This window comes from Fusarium sambucinum, chromosome II (assembly GCF_050947815.1).
Source record: "Fusarium sambucinum isolate potato_lamoka chromosome II, whole genome shotgun sequence".
In the NCBI taxonomy this organism is placed as follows: Eukaryota; Fungi; Ascomycota; class Sordariomycetes; order Hypocreales; family Nectriaceae; genus Fusarium; species Fusarium sambucinum.
The window spans coordinates 1,892,688-1,909,727 of record NC_139293.1 but is presented as its reverse complement, the minus strand read 5'-3'; the positions used below and the strand labels follow the sequence as shown (position 1 = coordinate 1,909,727).

At 48.0% G+C, this 17,040-nt stretch overlaps 3 protein-coding genes across 3 annotated transcripts; 1 reads left to right on the top strand and 2 right to left on the bottom strand.

Moving 5' to 3' along the window:
* Positions 1-235: 235 nt before the first annotated feature.
* On the bottom strand, positions 236-1,126 carry FSST1_007426 (uncharacterized protein; the record flags this gene model as incomplete). Its single annotated transcript, XM_083224208.1, has 1 exon — positions 236-1,126. The coding sequence occupies one exon, from the start codon at positions 1,124-1,126 to the stop codon at positions 236-238; it is 891 nt and encodes a 296-aa protein (XP_083083387.1).
* Positions 1,127-2,504: 1,378 nt separating this feature from the next.
* On the bottom strand, positions 2,505-4,675 carry FSST1_007425 (uncharacterized protein; the record flags this gene model as incomplete). The annotated part of the gene is made up of 2 exons (XM_083224207.1): positions 2,505-4,567; positions 4,618-4,675. 2 exons carry the CDS (start codon positions 4,673-4,675, stop codon positions 2,505-2,507), a joined length of 2,121 nt encoding a protein of 706 aa, XP_083083386.1.
* A 9,027-nt stretch (positions 4,676-13,702) lies between these two features.
* FSST1_007424 (regulator of G-protein signaling domain-containing protein) lies at positions 13,703-15,382 on the top strand (the record flags this gene model as incomplete). The annotated part of the gene is made up of 2 exons (XM_083223860.1): positions 13,703-14,573; positions 14,727-15,382. 2 exons carry the CDS (start codon positions 13,703-13,705, stop codon positions 15,380-15,382), a joined length of 1,527 nt encoding a protein of 508 aa, XP_083083385.1.
* Positions 15,383-17,040: the final 1,658 nt, after the last annotated feature.

Genomic DNA, 17,040 nt, shown 5'->3' with positions numbered 1-17,040 from the left:
TAAGTGTGTAACGCATTGTCTGACATTATAAGTACCTTACAGTATATACCCAAAAAAGACGCCTATTCATTCCTCATTACATATCTTTCAAGCAGAGATAATATTTCATTCCAATGCATAACGCAGAGCCCTTCTGAAGTATCTTGTTCTCGAAGCATGCCAACACAAAGTGGTAGCAAATCTGGCAGCAAATCGTGAAGCGCCTTCAGGTGATACCACAGTGAAGAGAAGGCAATCATTGGCGATATCGATAGCCATCTTCGCTCCTGCGTTGTCGGGGTTCTCTGTCTTCATATCGGGGATCATCATAAACAAAGTCATAATCTTCATCATCATTCTGCGCAAGCGCTCTGCTGCGGTCGTAGCGCTCACGGCCCCCGCGGCCATCGTCTCTGTCCCGGTCGCGTTCTCGGTCTTGATCCCGGTCCAGGTCCCGGTCGCCGGATCTTCGTCGCTCATATCGTGGCATCTCTTCCTCTCTTACATAGCTGCGCTCACGCTCCCACTCCTGTTGGCGACGTCGATCACGCTCTCTCGAATCCTCTACACGATTGGCAAGAGCGTTAGCTCCGAGACCACCAGCCACGGCACCGAGAATGGTAGAAACGAGGCGAGTGCGATCCTCATTATCATCATCGTAGCCACGGGATTTGTGCTTGCGGCGAGTCGCAGCCTCGGTTGCTTCACGAGCTACGAGGCCGCCAACAACAGCGCCCAAAAGGCCGGCGCCTATACCAGATGCAGAGTGAGAGAAGTTATCATCAACCACATTGCGAGCGCGAGTAATAGGACTTGGTGAACGGTTTCGCGAGCTGCGTCTGTCATCGTAATCGTCATCATCGGAAGGAGGACGAGAGCGAGATCGGCTGCGCCGGACCATGGCGGTGTTGGGCGGGACAGAGCGTGGGCGGTTCTGCTGCTCGGGAGGCTCAAGAGTCATGCGCTCTCTTGGAGGAGGCGCGCCTCCATAGTACGGATCATCGAGACGAGATGTTGAGGCGTAGGGAGGAACGCCAGGAGGAGGACCTTGCTGTTGGGGATTTGGGGTACCGCCAGAGTAATTGTCTGGCGAGAAATCACGCCGGCGACGGATGGACTCTTCGTATTCGTAGTAGTCTTTTGACATTTTTTAACCACGGTGTGTATGGGACTGATTTGAAAGTGAGGGTTTGGCTTGGTGTTGGTTGGTAAAGAGGGGAAATAGAAGCTATCCGTGGTTGGGTAAAAAGAAGATAGAAGAGTGAAGATCAGTCAGCCTTATGGATAGTGCTGAGATGGATTATGTATACTAAAGGCCGAAGTGTTATAGTGGCGCAGCAAAGGGTTCTGTCTTGGCGAGATATTGAAACAAACGAGTCTAGAAGCGTTGAAATATCAAGTTAATATTGATATCTGCCTACTGCATGTATATTCGGATGACGACAGCTCTACCACGAGGTTCACAGACGAGATCCTGTTGGGTCACCTAACTAAAAGCCTGGGGCGCATCACCGGGCGTTTGTCACGTCGTACGGTATTCTTTTAAGCCGCCTTTACTGCTTGACAACGGAAACGCCCGATGACGTTGTACTTGTTAAACTCAGACCCCGCGCGTGAATGTGGCGAAGCGATTACGGTTGCACAGCCTCGTCGTTCTATAGGTAGTGTTCAGAGTAACTGTAACGGTAACTCTGTAAACTTGCTTTGTGAGAAAAGAAAGTTAAGACCCTTAGTTATTATGCTTGGCCAAAACAGTTAATCTGCCAATCCACCTAGGTATTGAAATCTTAGCAACGATCTGGGGGCGGTTATCAACCCCAGACTCAAAAGCCAATCACTTCTCTTGTACGGAGTATGTAAATCAAGTTTAACTTTAACCCGTTTTTCCAACTGTCAGGGAATCCTTACCTTGACTCAACCGTCATTAACCTTGCTGAACTAGCTATTCGCTGAAAGGAACTATATAGTATTGCTTCCTGCTAAACTCGATATATATAAAAAGAACGTGCTTATTATTCCTTCTAATTTTTACCGAAGAATTAATGTTTTCCAAGTATATCCTTCATTTTGATATTTTTCTATAGGTGTTTTCCTATGATGGACCGGCAAAAACTCAGAAAAGTAGCCGCCACATTAAGAAGGGATCCCATCAGGCAGGTTCATGTTTGTTGTAAGAAGGTAGCCAGAGCAAAGAAATGTTGGGATGGCCAAGCATAGCTGTCGAGATCACGAGAAACGAAACGAATGAACAAGTCAGCATATGGCTATTTGGATTTAGTTGTGGGTGATTTATTATTTTATACCCTAAACATAATCGTCCTCGTCATCCAAAAATGAAGATGTGAACTCCTTGTAATGCAAGTATATGAAATGGAACTGCTTTCACGTGGTATCTCCTTTTGCTTTCCCAATAATACAATTTAAACCATTTTCCAGTCGAGAGGTATGTGCACCGACTCTCCAAACGCCCCTGTACAAGATCATACGATGATGCTGAACCCTTTAGCCAGTGTCATGTTGTCGAACTAATATACTCGCAGGTCAAAATCCCCAGTGAAACCGCCGTTAAGAAGCATGCAGGCAATGCGGATCCGCTGTGCCGGCATGTCGGTTGCAGTATATGAGTCGATGGGACTAAGGCCTAGCGAAATGCACATGGCGTTTGTGATGGTATGAACACCACAGTCGTGTCCGTTGTTCTGCAGAGGAGCCTCGTGAAGAGTGATTTTCCATTCGTCCTGGACGAACTTCTCCTCCAAAACATCCTTGATCCATGCCATGGCACGGTTGGTATAGGCCGAGTTACCACCGGCGTGGATCGAGTCCATATGCGCCAGTGTCCGTTTGGAAGGCCGAATGACAATCAGGGTCCAATGGGAACGCTCGCAGATCGGCAAGAGGATGGTATCAATGTCGAGGAAATTAGTCTTCTCAACACCATAACGGCGGAGAGTTCGTTGGGTTGAGCGGACGCCTTGGTCCTGGAGTCGCTTGAAGAAAAAGGAGCCGAGACTAAAGCATTTGCGAGTGCTTTTCTTGACGTCCTTGATGCCGGCGGCTGAGTTGATAGCCCGATCAAGCCAGAGAAGTGATGCATTGACGATCTCATCATTGAGCCACTCTGTCGCGGAGACTACCTTTGCAAAGTCATGCCTTCGTAAATCAACACCCTCGGCAGACTTCGCAAGGGACTCGGCAGGCGACGCACGGAGTGTCGATATGGCCTTTTGATGCCATTGTGATGAAACAGGCGCAACGAGTTCCTGGTTGGGCATACGGAGTCCACCAGACCGAGCGAGGCGTTCCTCAAGCTCGCGTCGAGCCTTCTCCTCAGCCTCCCGCTTTGCGGCCTCGACAGCCAGACGGGCCTTTTCTGCAGCCTTTCTTTTGACTTCCTCAATTTGCAACTCTATTCCAGCCCTCGAATCATCACTTATTGGGAGCTGTAGCGAAGGAGTATCCAATAGTTCTTTTATGCGAATATCAGGGTCATAGTGATCCCTTTCCTCCACACGACGACGGAAGCTATTGGTGAAATTGGATGGAGCAAGAATGCTATCTCTGGCTGAGTTTTCAACTGTGGCGGTCGGGGTATTGAACAATTTCTGCACCCAGCTGGGCCGCTGCTCCTGCGAGCCGTTGTGGTTGGTTCTCCTGGGTACTTCCAGGCCCATGTGAGTTCGCGGTCTTGGGCTGACGGTATCATCAGTGAAGCGCACAGCTTTGGGTCGGCGCGCCACACCAAGGCGCTTAGGGGTGAATGTAGAGGGATGCTTGCGACGAGTTCTGAGAATGGATCTGACAGAACTCAGCTGTTCCGTGGTAAGAGGCGTTGGGCGGATAACGCTGTTTATGTAATGTTGCGTATCGTTTTGTTCGACGAGTTCTCCATGCTCATCGAACTCAGGGAATGACCCTGGGATTGAAAGACGCACGCTGGAATCAGTATGTTGCTGGGAGGGAAAAATATTATGTAACTTTTGGCGATAGTTTTGGGATGCAACATAGCTGGGCGCTGGAAGATTGCGAAGTATTGCCTTAATATCAAGCGCAACCCGATCCACAAACGCCTGCGAGACCCCGCATTCATATTCTCGGTGTTTGTTCAATATACTGTTACAAACGAGTGGTAATGCGGGATCCGACATGAAGCGTTTGATCGATTCTAAACCAGCAGCAAAATCCGGAGAAATTCCATAATCAAGAACAGAAGGGACAAATTCATTGCTGTCCCGAATTCTGACAATTGTTCGAATCTCGTACACTCTGTCCAGGAACTGGAACACTCGTTTAAGTTGTGATGCAAAACGCTCCGTCACGTCGTGGTCATTGTTGCCCACCATACTAGCGCTCAAGGGGTCCAAGTCTTTGTTTGACTCTTCTCTGGTTTCGTGCTCAATACACTCCCAGACTTTTGACAGAGATTTTGAAAAATCCCTGTAGCTTTCCATTAAGGAAACGAGTCCATCTCGGTCAAGCCATCGGAGCTCACTATCATGAGAAAGGCCAGCATCATCGCGGCTGAAGCTAACCTGATCTTCGCTCAAGTGTGAGTGGTCCTCAGAGTTTTGATGGGATTGAGGGCATACTGGTAATGAATTAATGAATACCCTGGAAGTGAGGCCGATAAGAACATACTGATTTTGCTGAGCGCCTCACCAAGGCCGGCGACAGCAGTGTAAATGCTGGTTATCATCCTGGTGATTGATTTGCCACACATAGGTAGGCTTGTTGGCAAGCTACCTCGTCAAGAACTCTTGCTCCTTGACGAATAGAAACAACAGGGTATGTGGTATTAATGCTGCTTCTTTGCGACAACACCAAGTTCTATCGTTCACCTTGGCGCGACTCTTCCCTGTTATCACGTGATGTAGATCACGTGAAACGATGAAGTGTCAAAGGCAGGTGCCAACAGGGTACGATAGCGGTGAATCACAGGCCAAGAAGTAGCGATTTACAACTGAAATGACAGATGATAAAAGGCAGTCCTTGGAAAAATGAAACCCAATTGTGAATTGAGCTGATGAATTTATCGAGACTGTAGTTGCTGATGATGGAGACAAAGGACCAGGTAACCTCAGTGTAGGTATGGACCTGAGACGCGTAGGTAGGCGGTAGGTTAATGACAGTCGCGGGTCGCTACAGTGAAAGCCCCATTCGTGATTGCTATATCAATTTCTTCAATGAGGCCATCGCGAACATGTAAGCCTGGGTATTTGGCGCTGAGGTCGCAGTACAAGTCGTTTGTCTGTGAATAGAGATTGGCAGTGAAAGAAGTCGAATTGCCTGTAACCACTCAAAACTGCAGGTGGCAGGCAGGTCACTACGCGTGCAACTAAACGATGAATGTGGGGTTGATATAGCGTGTGTTATTGGTCAACATAGCCCTTGCTTAGACTTCAACCTCCAAGCTGTAAAAAAAAGAAGCGCCTAAGGCCTGCTAGAACATGCCATAGACTGACTTGATTATTTCGTCTTGCATTCTTATGTGCTACGAAGAACGAAGAACAATGGTCTATATGCCTCCAAATCAACTCCCAATCGAGTGGTGTGAGTAGTTCGGACTGTACCTTGACGTACATACTAGTCTCATACTATACTCATCCGAGATGCAGAAAAGGCCGGAACCGGCACCAAGGGGCTGGGTTTGCGTGGTGCTATTGTTGGTTGACTCTATATTGAAGACAAAGGAAGCCACCACGGATTAAGTCATGACTTTAAAAGAAAACACGACCCAGCTACCAGTCCCTCGGTTCCATCTGAGAGATTTCTTTATTGTCAAGAAGCCATCTGTCCAATTCGCACTAGTTCAATTTGCGAAGCGAAAGCCTAGACAGAGCTTGGCAATTGTTGGTGGTTATGTTCGCGCCAGACTTTTGAAAGCTTCTTTGAGAGAGGGCTGAAGTGGAGGGCAGCCACCAGCACGTTGGCAAACAAGTTCCGGCAAAAGATTCGGGACCGAAGCCTGCAGCTGAAACTGTTGGCTTCCACGTTCTGACCAGGCCGAAAACTTTAACATAGTTGGGTATCCAACATAGTCTGTGCCAGGGTCTGGTTAATGTTTGCCGAGTATATCCAACCGTCCGTCTACATAGTAACTAACCCTAGCCAGGTTGGAATAGAGATATCCATACAGTAGCTACGTTTAGACTTGGCCGGCACTAAATGTTTGTGATGATCCAGGGTCTTCTTCAGCCGCAGGCCACTATTCGATATAGGGAAGCTATTTTGCCACGGTGAGAAATTCATGAGCAAAAGCACAAATTTTGCACTTGCAAAATTCTTCTGTATGGACGACCCTGTCTGGTTATCCTGCGCATATGTTCGGCTCGTAGTAGATGCCCAATACGTAGCTGTAAATAGTCGAAACGTTGTCATATGTCGTGGGGGCGTGCGAAACAATGTGATCCTGGTCAACCTTACCGCTCCTTGGGCACCATGTATGCTAGCTGGTAGGTAACAGAAAAGTTAGTCTTCTAAGTCTTGGGGTATAAAAATAAGTAGTCTAGGAATTATAGCCTAAGGGGCATAAACTGACCTAGTAATTTCGTCTCTTGTGCTTCCAGTGGTTAATTATTCTGATACCCTCGGGCTAGGAGACAGTAAGCCTAGGGATCCCGACCATCATTCGAACCTTAGGTCGCTAGCGACTATGTATATGAAAGAAACGGAGTTCGTCCGCACGATCATCGCCGATTGTGGAGATGCTTCCACCGATGGAGACCGATCGTGGGAGCAATCTATCGTACCGATGATATGTTGTATTAAATGTCGCAGATTCGGCGTTGTCCGTTCACAGGTAGCGTGCCATTTAGCTACCTGGTCCCCATACCAGCAACAGATGAGATGACTGTTCACACAAGACGCCATTCAGACGGTGTCTTCTTCTGATGCCCGTCTGGGACCCGACTCATGTTGCCTGCTGTATGCCAGGTGTATGTGTCAAGTCCCGGGCCGTTGCGGCGGCAGAAGCTTCCTGACGTGGATGGTGTTGCTGCAAAACTGGAGACGTTTTAGACACCGCCAGTATGGGTGTCCCGAGAAAACGAAAATCGATAGTTCCGATTGATGAGCGAAAAAAGCCCGTTTCCATGGCTTCGAAAAAAGTCTTCTGGAACATGTCGAGAAAGGAGGCCGCGGAAACTTGACAGGGCTGGATGGGGTCTGGATATCGATCAGTAATTGGTATTGGTACGGTAGGGTGATGGAGAGAATTGCCGGTGCGACAGCTGAAGTTGTGCCTTTGTGGGTACTGTTACTCTATACTGTCGCAGGATTTTCCATCCCTTGTCGGGGGTATAGCACTCACATTGGTGGTGAGAGATGGAGACACGGCGAGGCCGGTTGGTGTTGAGTGGTGTCACCTCACTCATCCGGCGGACTAAGCAAGGGTGGTGTGGTTCTTTTCAACGTCGACGACCACTAAGACATGTTATTTCTCGATTTGGAAGGCTTCCAGAACAATCGCCGATGTTAGTAGCAGATTGCTTATTCTAGAAAGATTCTATCAGAACACTTTGTTATGCCCTTCCGTTAGTTTTCCATCAGGCTTCCAAATCAAGCCACCAACAGACCTCGGAATAGCCAAGAGAAGCATCGGATAACTCTAGCGTCCTCGGCCCAGCTCTCAGATCCATCGCTTATTATTGTTGACGTGGCCTATGCCCCATTCTGTGGCTTTGAGTTGACCGAGCCTAGCTCCCTTTATTCATTTACAACTCGTCGAAATAAGTGTTGTAAGCGCTCCCTGTATCACCCGAAGCTTGACTTGGCTATGTAGGGTTGCACTATACGTCTCGATCTCGATAAGTTCGGATATTGGACACAATCGTTGTGCACTTCTCGGCATACATCCACTGGTACATCTGTCGACAGAGGGTGGCTACTTGTCTAGCGGTAACGACCTTTTTTTCTGCAGGTAGTTGTGAGTAATTGTGGTAAGACATGCCTGATATCGTGCATGATAGTTGCCATTATCTGGGCAGAGTAGCATAGACACTTGCCCAATCTGTGTATCGAACGATGAACAAACCAGATGTCTGAGCATGCGCACCGCATGTTGGTGCGAGTTGCGCTACACTAAGGGAAAGATAGAGTTCTTTGATTAGCCCATGCAGAAAGACTCTGTCAACAGAAGTTGTTTTACTCAGCCTAGAAGCAGCCTTGGGGCAAGTATAATCGTTGGGCTGAGATGGGCCAGTTGCAACGCGATGTAATGACACCATGTTGGTCATCCCTCAGCGATATCCGTCCCTGATTGTCCGTTTGCGAATTAAGGGTCAGCTCTGTGCCATTTCCCAGTCCACATTGACAAAAATGGAGGATGGGGTTACCAAGAACCGTTTTGTGGTAGACGATAATGACGGCATCCTCATTCCATTAGTTGCAGGATTCCATTGCCTCAAAACCCCTGCAAGACATCAGAGATTAATATCAACGAGAAATGCATGTTGCGTAATCACGAACACAGGCTTGTGGGCGTGTATCGCTGCCATCATAATCAGCGACAAATCTCAACAGCTTGAATGCTGAACTTGCCAGGGTATTGCATGCCAATGATCTCAACTTCTGCAACTGCCTAACTTGTGTGGAGTTTTGCTTGGTCATATCTGGCCCGTTATCCAAACATGAATTGAGAAGAGTCGAGTAGCGTCAATTATAAGCTTACTTGCGTACCTCTGTGGTGTGCGTTTAAGAGTAATAGTAAGTATAAGCAAGCTTCTCTTCATCGCAACAATATGTGCTTGATTCCGGATACTCTACGACGCCACAGTCGGTAGTCTGAGCATGAATTGTTTACCGTATTGGCCTCCCGCCAAATTATTAAACAATTCCAAGATGCGAGCGAAACGATTAAACGGTAACGACAAAGGAAATAAGGCCCTCTGTAGAATTGTGAACGAAAGGAGGGATTTGTGTGTAGTCTGACGGGGGCTCTTGGTGCTTATCCACGGTACAAACGCGAAGCGAGTAAAGATTTGAGGGTTGTGCCATACTGCCTGGTGACATGCAATAAACTTTGAATCGTTTTCTTCAGGGACCGACAACTTACGGGGTCTATGGCGTTTACAGTCATCCCGTTGCTTTATGCAGTAGGATCGACACACTTAATGATGCTGTCGGTAACTGCCACAGGGCCATCGAAGTACATGTCCCGTCCCATGTGTAGGTCCGGATAGCAAGCGTCCTTGGCGCTTTGGGGAGACTTCGGATTGCCTATTGCGCGCTGCTTGCAGCACAGTACCGTAAAATAACAACCAATGAACATCGTTGAAAGTGCGCATCGCGATCGACCGAGCTACTGTTTTAGCGGCAAAGCCAAGCTGCATTCGAGGATTGAGGGTCCAGTCATAAGGCCTGGCCAACCACGCCGTCTTACCCTTTACATGGGCAGTGAAAAGTGGAATGTCTATCAAGTGGGAGTTCAGGACGGCACTTGACTGCTAGAAAGAGAGCCCAAGCGTTGATAGTTGGAAAAAAGAAGCTATTCATGCTTAGGTCACGAATATCACAGGAATAAGTATCCTGCCTTAAGATAGTCAATACCCTACCGGTAACTGGAATGGTCGAGAAGGCGGCATGTCTTGTCTTGAGATGTAGGCACTCAATTATCACCACCTACCTGCAGAGAAGGTAAAGCATATGTCATTCATTCTGCATGATAGTAGGTCGTGTTCCCGATATAGCACCGTTTGCTCTTGCACCGTCTATCGGATGTCACCAAGTGGACTACACATACACTTTAAAATGAAGTTGAGTATTCGTCAACTAATACAGCCCCTCCTTGAATGATGTGCCGATGGCCAGGTGTGGTGCAGATAAGCTACCCGTAATAGGAAACCACAGCCAAGAAAGTCTGCCTGTCGATGACGATCCAGCCTGTCCGCTTGTCCTTTTGTTACGAAAATCAAGCTCTTGAACCACCTCTAATCTACCGAGGTTACTGTAGATCATAGGGATGTTAATCTTGGTATGAAAATCTCCCGTCGGCGTGTCAGGATAATTATACCGAACTCTGTTTTCAGATCACGAAATACCTTCAGTTTCAATCTCGGGGTTATGATGTAGTGTGTGGATTATACAAAACTGCATCTCACCACTGCGAGCTGTTATGATGTCAGGTTTCCTCCATTGCAAGAGGCAATTGGAGTGAGAGCCGTGCAGGGAACCAAGCCACGATTGGTTCGTCACTTTATCCCCCGCGCATCATTGCATTGCATATTGCATTGCATCGCACCCATTGACAAAGAATCGTCCAAACCGTGCATCTCTTAACGGTCTATTTGCCGTGAAAGATTTGGCTCAGTCATTAGAGAGACCAGGGCGATCGAGATGGCGTGGTCGAGAAAGACAGGTCAGGTCAGGTCAGGTCAGGTCAGGTCAGGGAGCAGAAGTAAAGGCCACACCAAAACTTGGCTTGAGACCAGACTCCACGAGACTCACTCCACCTTTTGCCCATAGGTGTCTGTGCCTACCTATTATAGTGTGCTGCTTCAACTGGCTGACCGGGTAGCTCAGGATGGACACATCAGTTAGCAATGATGTCAAATAATGGCGTACTTCTGAATAACTCTGCGCTCTGGGAAATTGTCGACTTCCATTTCCATTTCCATTTCCATTCCTCAGTATCTACAAGAGTACATCTTTGTCCAACCTACCTTGATACTGAATTTCGCCCTGTTGAATTCTACCGTCCGACCACTATCCGTTTTCGCGTATTGTGCCTACCAGTCAGGTGCCACTGCGTCACGGTCTGCCGAAACCACCGCCTCCGTAGAGGTACCTAATTTGCCACACTGAGTTATTCCACGCAACAGTGCTCAAATCTCACTCCGTTTCTCTCCTTAATTGGTTAGATACTTTACATAATTCTGATCTCAGCTCAGGTAGCCTTCGGCGTTGTCCGTGCCTGAATTTAAAGAATCGTTTTTTTGTGTGCCTTGGTTTAAATAAATTTTCTTTTCTTTGAACCGTGACCCTGAATCAGTATGACCCTTTTTCACGCCCTCCGCGTGTCAGGTTAATAAGTGTCTAGGGAGCCTACTTTTCGCAGTGTTTGTCATGTGTAAGTGGAACAGAATATGCTGTGACACTTCGGGAAGTCAACGAGGACAAACACTTGATGCTCTGTTCTGTTCTGTTCTCTGGACTGTTGTACCAAAGGAGTGTATCTACAGTATGTCTTCTATACGGATAGACAGTCTTCGCAATGACCATAAATTACAAGGCTGTGCAATTATACACACGTGCCCAGGCCAAATATAAACAAGAGGCGATCAACGGAAGATACCTTAATAAGCACGCCGCCAACAAAACTGTAATGTGAACCCCTGTTTGTTATTGAAGAAGAGAGCTTCCAAAAGGCTTCTTTTGCCTCAACGCCAGGCTGAAAACACCCAACCCTCGTGAATATTCGAGCATCTGTGTGTGACCCCTTGTTAGCCAAGCTTTCCGGCTGGGTGCAGCAGCAGACAGCAACAGCCTCTGCCGATGAGATACCAAACAAGGGGCATTTTGAGTGAAGATCCATTCATGAATTGACCCGTTCTTTGAGACGGCAGAGCGCTATTGGCTTGCCACAAGGCATCGCTTAGATAGGCCGCTTGCCGTACAGTGCTGCACTGTACAACGCAGGCTATCTATTTCCTGAGTACCGGTGGCCGCCACCTCTCATATCCTCGTCGCCTTCTCCCGGCCCCGCCCCTTGCTGTTTCTGTCTTTTGTTTGGTTAAAGATGTTCCCAGCCATCGATGCCAGTCTCGGGGTTCTCGTACTGTGACTGGACAATAGTAGGGACAGTACAGTGCACACCTTTAGTAGAAGCAAGGTCCAACCGACAGGCAGACTGACCTGACTGCTGTTCATGCTCTGATGGTGATGGGGTCAAGTCGTTCAGGGTGCAGAATTGCACAACGACCTGTGTATCGGTTGGCTACGGTTGCTCCCCTGTTGATTATCAGGGATTACAGTGCTAGCATTCAATTTTGTTCAAGCCGTCTCCCGATTGTTTGGTTTGGTTCGGTTTGGTTTCGCTCCCTCCGTCTGGTGACAGATGCAGTGTTATGTTATTGACGTCGTTATTGCTAACTACACACCTGTAGTACCCACTATTCCTTCCATCCCGGCTTCTTTCTTTCTTGTCTTCTCCATCTCCACATCAACCTCCCCACTCTGTGTTATTTTGTCTCCGTCTGGGCTCCTCTACAGCGCACTAGTGATCCAGGTTGCGAGAGACGAAAAAAAAAGTGACTGAAAAACGAGAAAGCGGAGGGGAGACAGTAAACTTTCATCAGGGAGGTTTCCCTTTAAAACAAGCTCAGCCCAGTCCTAATAACCATCACCCGCTTCTGGTCGCCTTCCTTTTTTTGGTGTTGTTTCTGTACATCTCAAGTGACGACACACACACACACACATGCTATCAATCGTTCACTCATTCGTTTGACCGACCGACCTGACCGACCTTCAACTGTCTTGGGTACAAGGCGCACGTTCTTTCTCTGTCGCCATTCTTATAAATTGAATCCCGGACACAATACTCCATAAACACTACGTTAGCATACCAGGCCCTGTCCTGTTTCAACTGTAAACTCCTTCCCCCTCCTTTCCTGACAAAGATCCCCAAAAGCCAATACCACCATACCCAGGTAGCCAACCAACTGGCAGATCTGCCGCCTCGACTCAACTTTAGCGCTGCTCTCCAACGCCGCTCATACGCCCGCCGCACCCACGCTTTCTCGCCCTTTCACCTCCACAGCCTACCTGTTCTGCAACCGGGGTCTGGACTCTGGACCTCTTATTACACTTTGGGTCCCCCAGGTCCGCATTCCTATGATTTAACCTGTCCTTCGCCCAAACCAAACCGAACATCATTCCGCTCTAGACGTTCTGTTATCTTGTCGATAAACTCGCAGTCGGCTACACGCCATCGAACTCTCGTCGTCTTCGTCTGTCCCAGACCCGTCTTCCTCTCTACCCGGTCTTTGCCAAGCCCTCTTGCAAAGGCACCATCCGCAATCCGTCTACGACGACATTCGCCGGCTCGCGGCTCCCACGACCCTCGCATTCCAATACAGGAACTACCCAGCAACCTCTACGCTTCTAACCGGACGGCCTCGACCCTCTTTGCGCCATCTCCGCTTTGGGACCGATTGTCCTCAAAACGTCACATTGACCAACCTTCAGACGGACTTCTTTGTTGTCACGCCCGATCATCAATTACGCTACCCGTCTTGTCCGTTGTGACATTCTTACTTTTGTTACGCTTCTACAATACCGCAACGATCTTATACTTGAATATTGTCATTTTGGCAATCTTGGAACTTAATCTTGCCTTCTGATTTCATTCATCGACTCCTCTGGCGGTATAGATTGGCTTCATATCAAGCCTGCGTATCTTCAATCGCCATTACGATCATTCTCCTGAAATTCTTATTTGATCTTAATCAATAAGTTCAAGACATATTTTGACATTGATGGCCTTATCGTTCCTGCGGCAGCCTTACATCTAGACTTGACGCCCCTTCCTGCCTCCACTATATGGGCAACTGCGTTAGTTTCTGCGTCAGATTTCCACTACCCGCCCGCCGTACGACGACTCCACTTGTTTTCGCTCTTATTACCTGACCTCGTCCCCTCTCTCCAAAACGCTTCGAGTCTAGGATCTGTTTCCTGATTTGATTTATTTACCATTCAATACTTGCTCAGAACGCTTGGATTGACTACAATGATGGGTGTGTCGCGTTCGCGGAGGCAATCTCTTGATTGCCATGCCATACCTCCATCTCCTCAACCATCTTCCGCTTTCGAGGATATTTTCGACGTCGATTCACCTGTCTCGAGACCCGTTAGCGAAGCCTTCATGTCGGGAGCTTCCACACCGAATGGCACAACAAGCTCTCGCCCACCATCGCTCACTGAGATTCTACTCGATGTCGCCTCGCCACCGTGGACTCTGAGTGCTTTTATGGCCTATCTTTCTCAAAATCACTGCATGGAGAGCCTCGAATTTACACTCGACTCACAACGATACGCCGCCTTTTACAACGAAATCATCACCAACAATTCGAACCGCACCCAAGAGGACAACGACCGTGTTTGTGTATTGTGGGAAAAGCTCATGCAGGTTTACATCATTCCTTGTGCTCCTCGAGAGGTCAACCTCCCCGCCCGCATTCGAGATCAGTTGCTTGGCCTCCCTTGCGGCCCTTCTCCTCCCCACCCTGCACAATTGGAAGAGGCTGGTCGTATTCTATATGAGCTTATGAACGATTCTTTACTCGTCCCTTTCCTCCAGTCCGTCGCTCCCATGCACATGGATGGATCCACAGAAGAGCATGGCCGTGGGTCTCGGCGGTCCTCAAACAGCAATACCCGGATGGGTGCTCCCGTTCGATCGATGAACTCAATGCACCATCACCATGAGCCCGAATCTCTGACAGACGACAGCGACTGCAACTCAGCTCCGGGTATGGAACCCATGACTCCCCCGACAACGCCCCCTACTTCCGAATGGGCCTTTACCACTTCTCCCGGTGGTCTCCAACGTGCTGTTGCCGCTCACAACAAGGGCTGGAAGAAGATGGGTGCCAAGTTGGGTTTTAATCGCAAGAGCTCTAGGACACGCTCTGCCCCTACTTCATCACATCCTGCAGAAGGGTTTCATATGCACCACGACTCCTTATGAGGGTCACAGGTCGCGTCATTACCTGAATCGTCCAACGAAGCTGACTGGACTCATGATATCTCAGAAGAAACTCATGAGACGGAAGGCGTTCGTTTCGGTCCTCCTCTGCATGGCACTTTGCATGCAGCAGACGATGGTTGGCACCACAATCTTGACCTCCGACAAGATGGCGGTTTTGGGAATGGCACGACCGCAAAATTCGACACCGTTCGTAACGGTGTGAAGACGTCTCTCGTGCAAAAGAACATACGCATGAGAAGACGATCAAACAAGCACCACGATTTCGTCGCTGCTATGCAGCCCTTGGGAGACAAGCATGTTGCTGAGTTACACAGCACTTCTTATCGCCACGATCTCCCACTCTTATCAATATCACCCGTATGCTCTGGAGGCAACGTGCAAGCCACCCAGATTCCAATGGTAGATGTATCCAAATATCTACCCACACCTACTGCAAGCAGTGAGGATATTGGTTCCCCTTCAACCACCTCGGATCATCAAGCTTTCCGTTACGCGTCTCCTATTGAAGACATGTACGGATGGGACGCAGAGCTCGACCGCCGCCGATCACCAAGCCGATCGTCGATGAGTTCGAACGAGGGCTGCGACTCCATCGCCCTCAGCTATAGACGAGCGAATGGCAGCAAACATAGCTTGCTACAGCGCGTGTTTCGGGTCGGTTCGTCTACTTCCATGGCTAAGATGGAAGCCGCGACATAAGATGTGGCTTGGACCTCCGGGTTTATCCTGCATTCAATACGTTTTAATTTTGTTTTTATGCTGGACGTTACGACTTGCATACATGAATTCATCATGGGCCATATTAATGAAGTTGGCCATTCGGGAAAGGGAAGGCGTTTATGGCGATATGATTTGGTTTCTCAATTAAAGTACATCACCAGGGCTCAGGGAGGGTTTGTTATTCATTTGCGAGATTGTTTGGCTCTGATGTACCCATCAGGTCTTCCATCCAAGCTTTTTGGATGCTGAAATTGCATTTTCATGGGGCGATAAACGACTGGGGGGACACCAAAACATGTCTTTGGTGGCCAGTCTGATGATGACGATAACGGCCTCATTTTTACAGGCCTAATATGAACGATGGTTACAAAGAAAAGAAAGAGATGGACTCGTGTCTAGTTAGCATGATACCCCCCCTTCCATCCTAGATAGATGGGAGGGAATCTAGACGTAATGTCTAACAAGAATTGTATTACATTAACAACGTTTTCCTGTTCCTTTTCGATTTGATGATCTACTAATGCGCCACCGTGAGGACAAAAGATTACATTCCAGAGTTAACCCAACCCAACGCCACTGGTGACAAGAACGCATGGAAACTGATGAGTTGGGCAAGCTCACATTGCCGGAGCAAAACCCCCAATTTGAACTCGTCCGGAATGTCTCAACTATAATCAAGTCGGAATTTGGAAGGGAATGGGCAGAAGTAAGGCTGGCCAGGGTTGCTAATCATGTGCCCAACAGTCTCAAAACTCCCCGTATCGACGATGCGCTTTCCCATTAAGGAATCACTAAAAGCGCCCAAGTGACAGCTGATCAGATATGCATGCATCGAATGATATTTGGCCTTGTGGTAATCTGATGCGCCATTACCATAAGAGGCTGGCTGAAATAACCAACGTGTACCCAGGCTTTCAAACCGGAAACTCCTTAGGGCTGATTTCATTACGGTAGATCCTTGATTGACCATTATGCAACCAATTTGATATCCAGTAGGTTCTTTAGAATTTTGGTAGCTATCATTTCTGGCCAGAACGTCTGCCATGGCGCGAGTGAGTCATGTAAAATCCACTTCCCCTCTTCTTCTTGTCATGCTGAGTAAGTTTCTTATCAATTCCATCATTCTCTGGTAGGCTACCTTGGTAGGTATGTAGGCAAGGATGAAAGTCAGAAGCAGATGTTGGAAATAGCCAAGGCAGATGGGATCAGATGAGATTCAGGGAAGCTATAGCTGTGCTGAAACTTGAAAACCCTATCTTATTCAGAATTATGTTAATCAGGAACTAGTATCACACAGAATGATCGTAGCTATAGCTTAAAGCACCTATTAAATCTAGATCAAGTAGTAGTGGTTGTTCTCCTGATATGAATATAGTGTTAAGCTCTATTAATGGGAAATTACCACCTGAAGTATGATAGCTCAACTGATTATATCCGCAGCTGAACTGACCAGAGTATTAGTGTTAGATTATCCAACTAGTACGGTTTAGATCTCATAAATGTCTCGAATTAGCCAGACATTACAGTATATAGGGTAATTGTGCATGGTTGTGATGTCTGCAATCCATTGGCCTGAGCGCGTATAATGTTTCTGAAGTGATAGTTGTAACAATGATCCAAATAGGGGAAAACAGTAT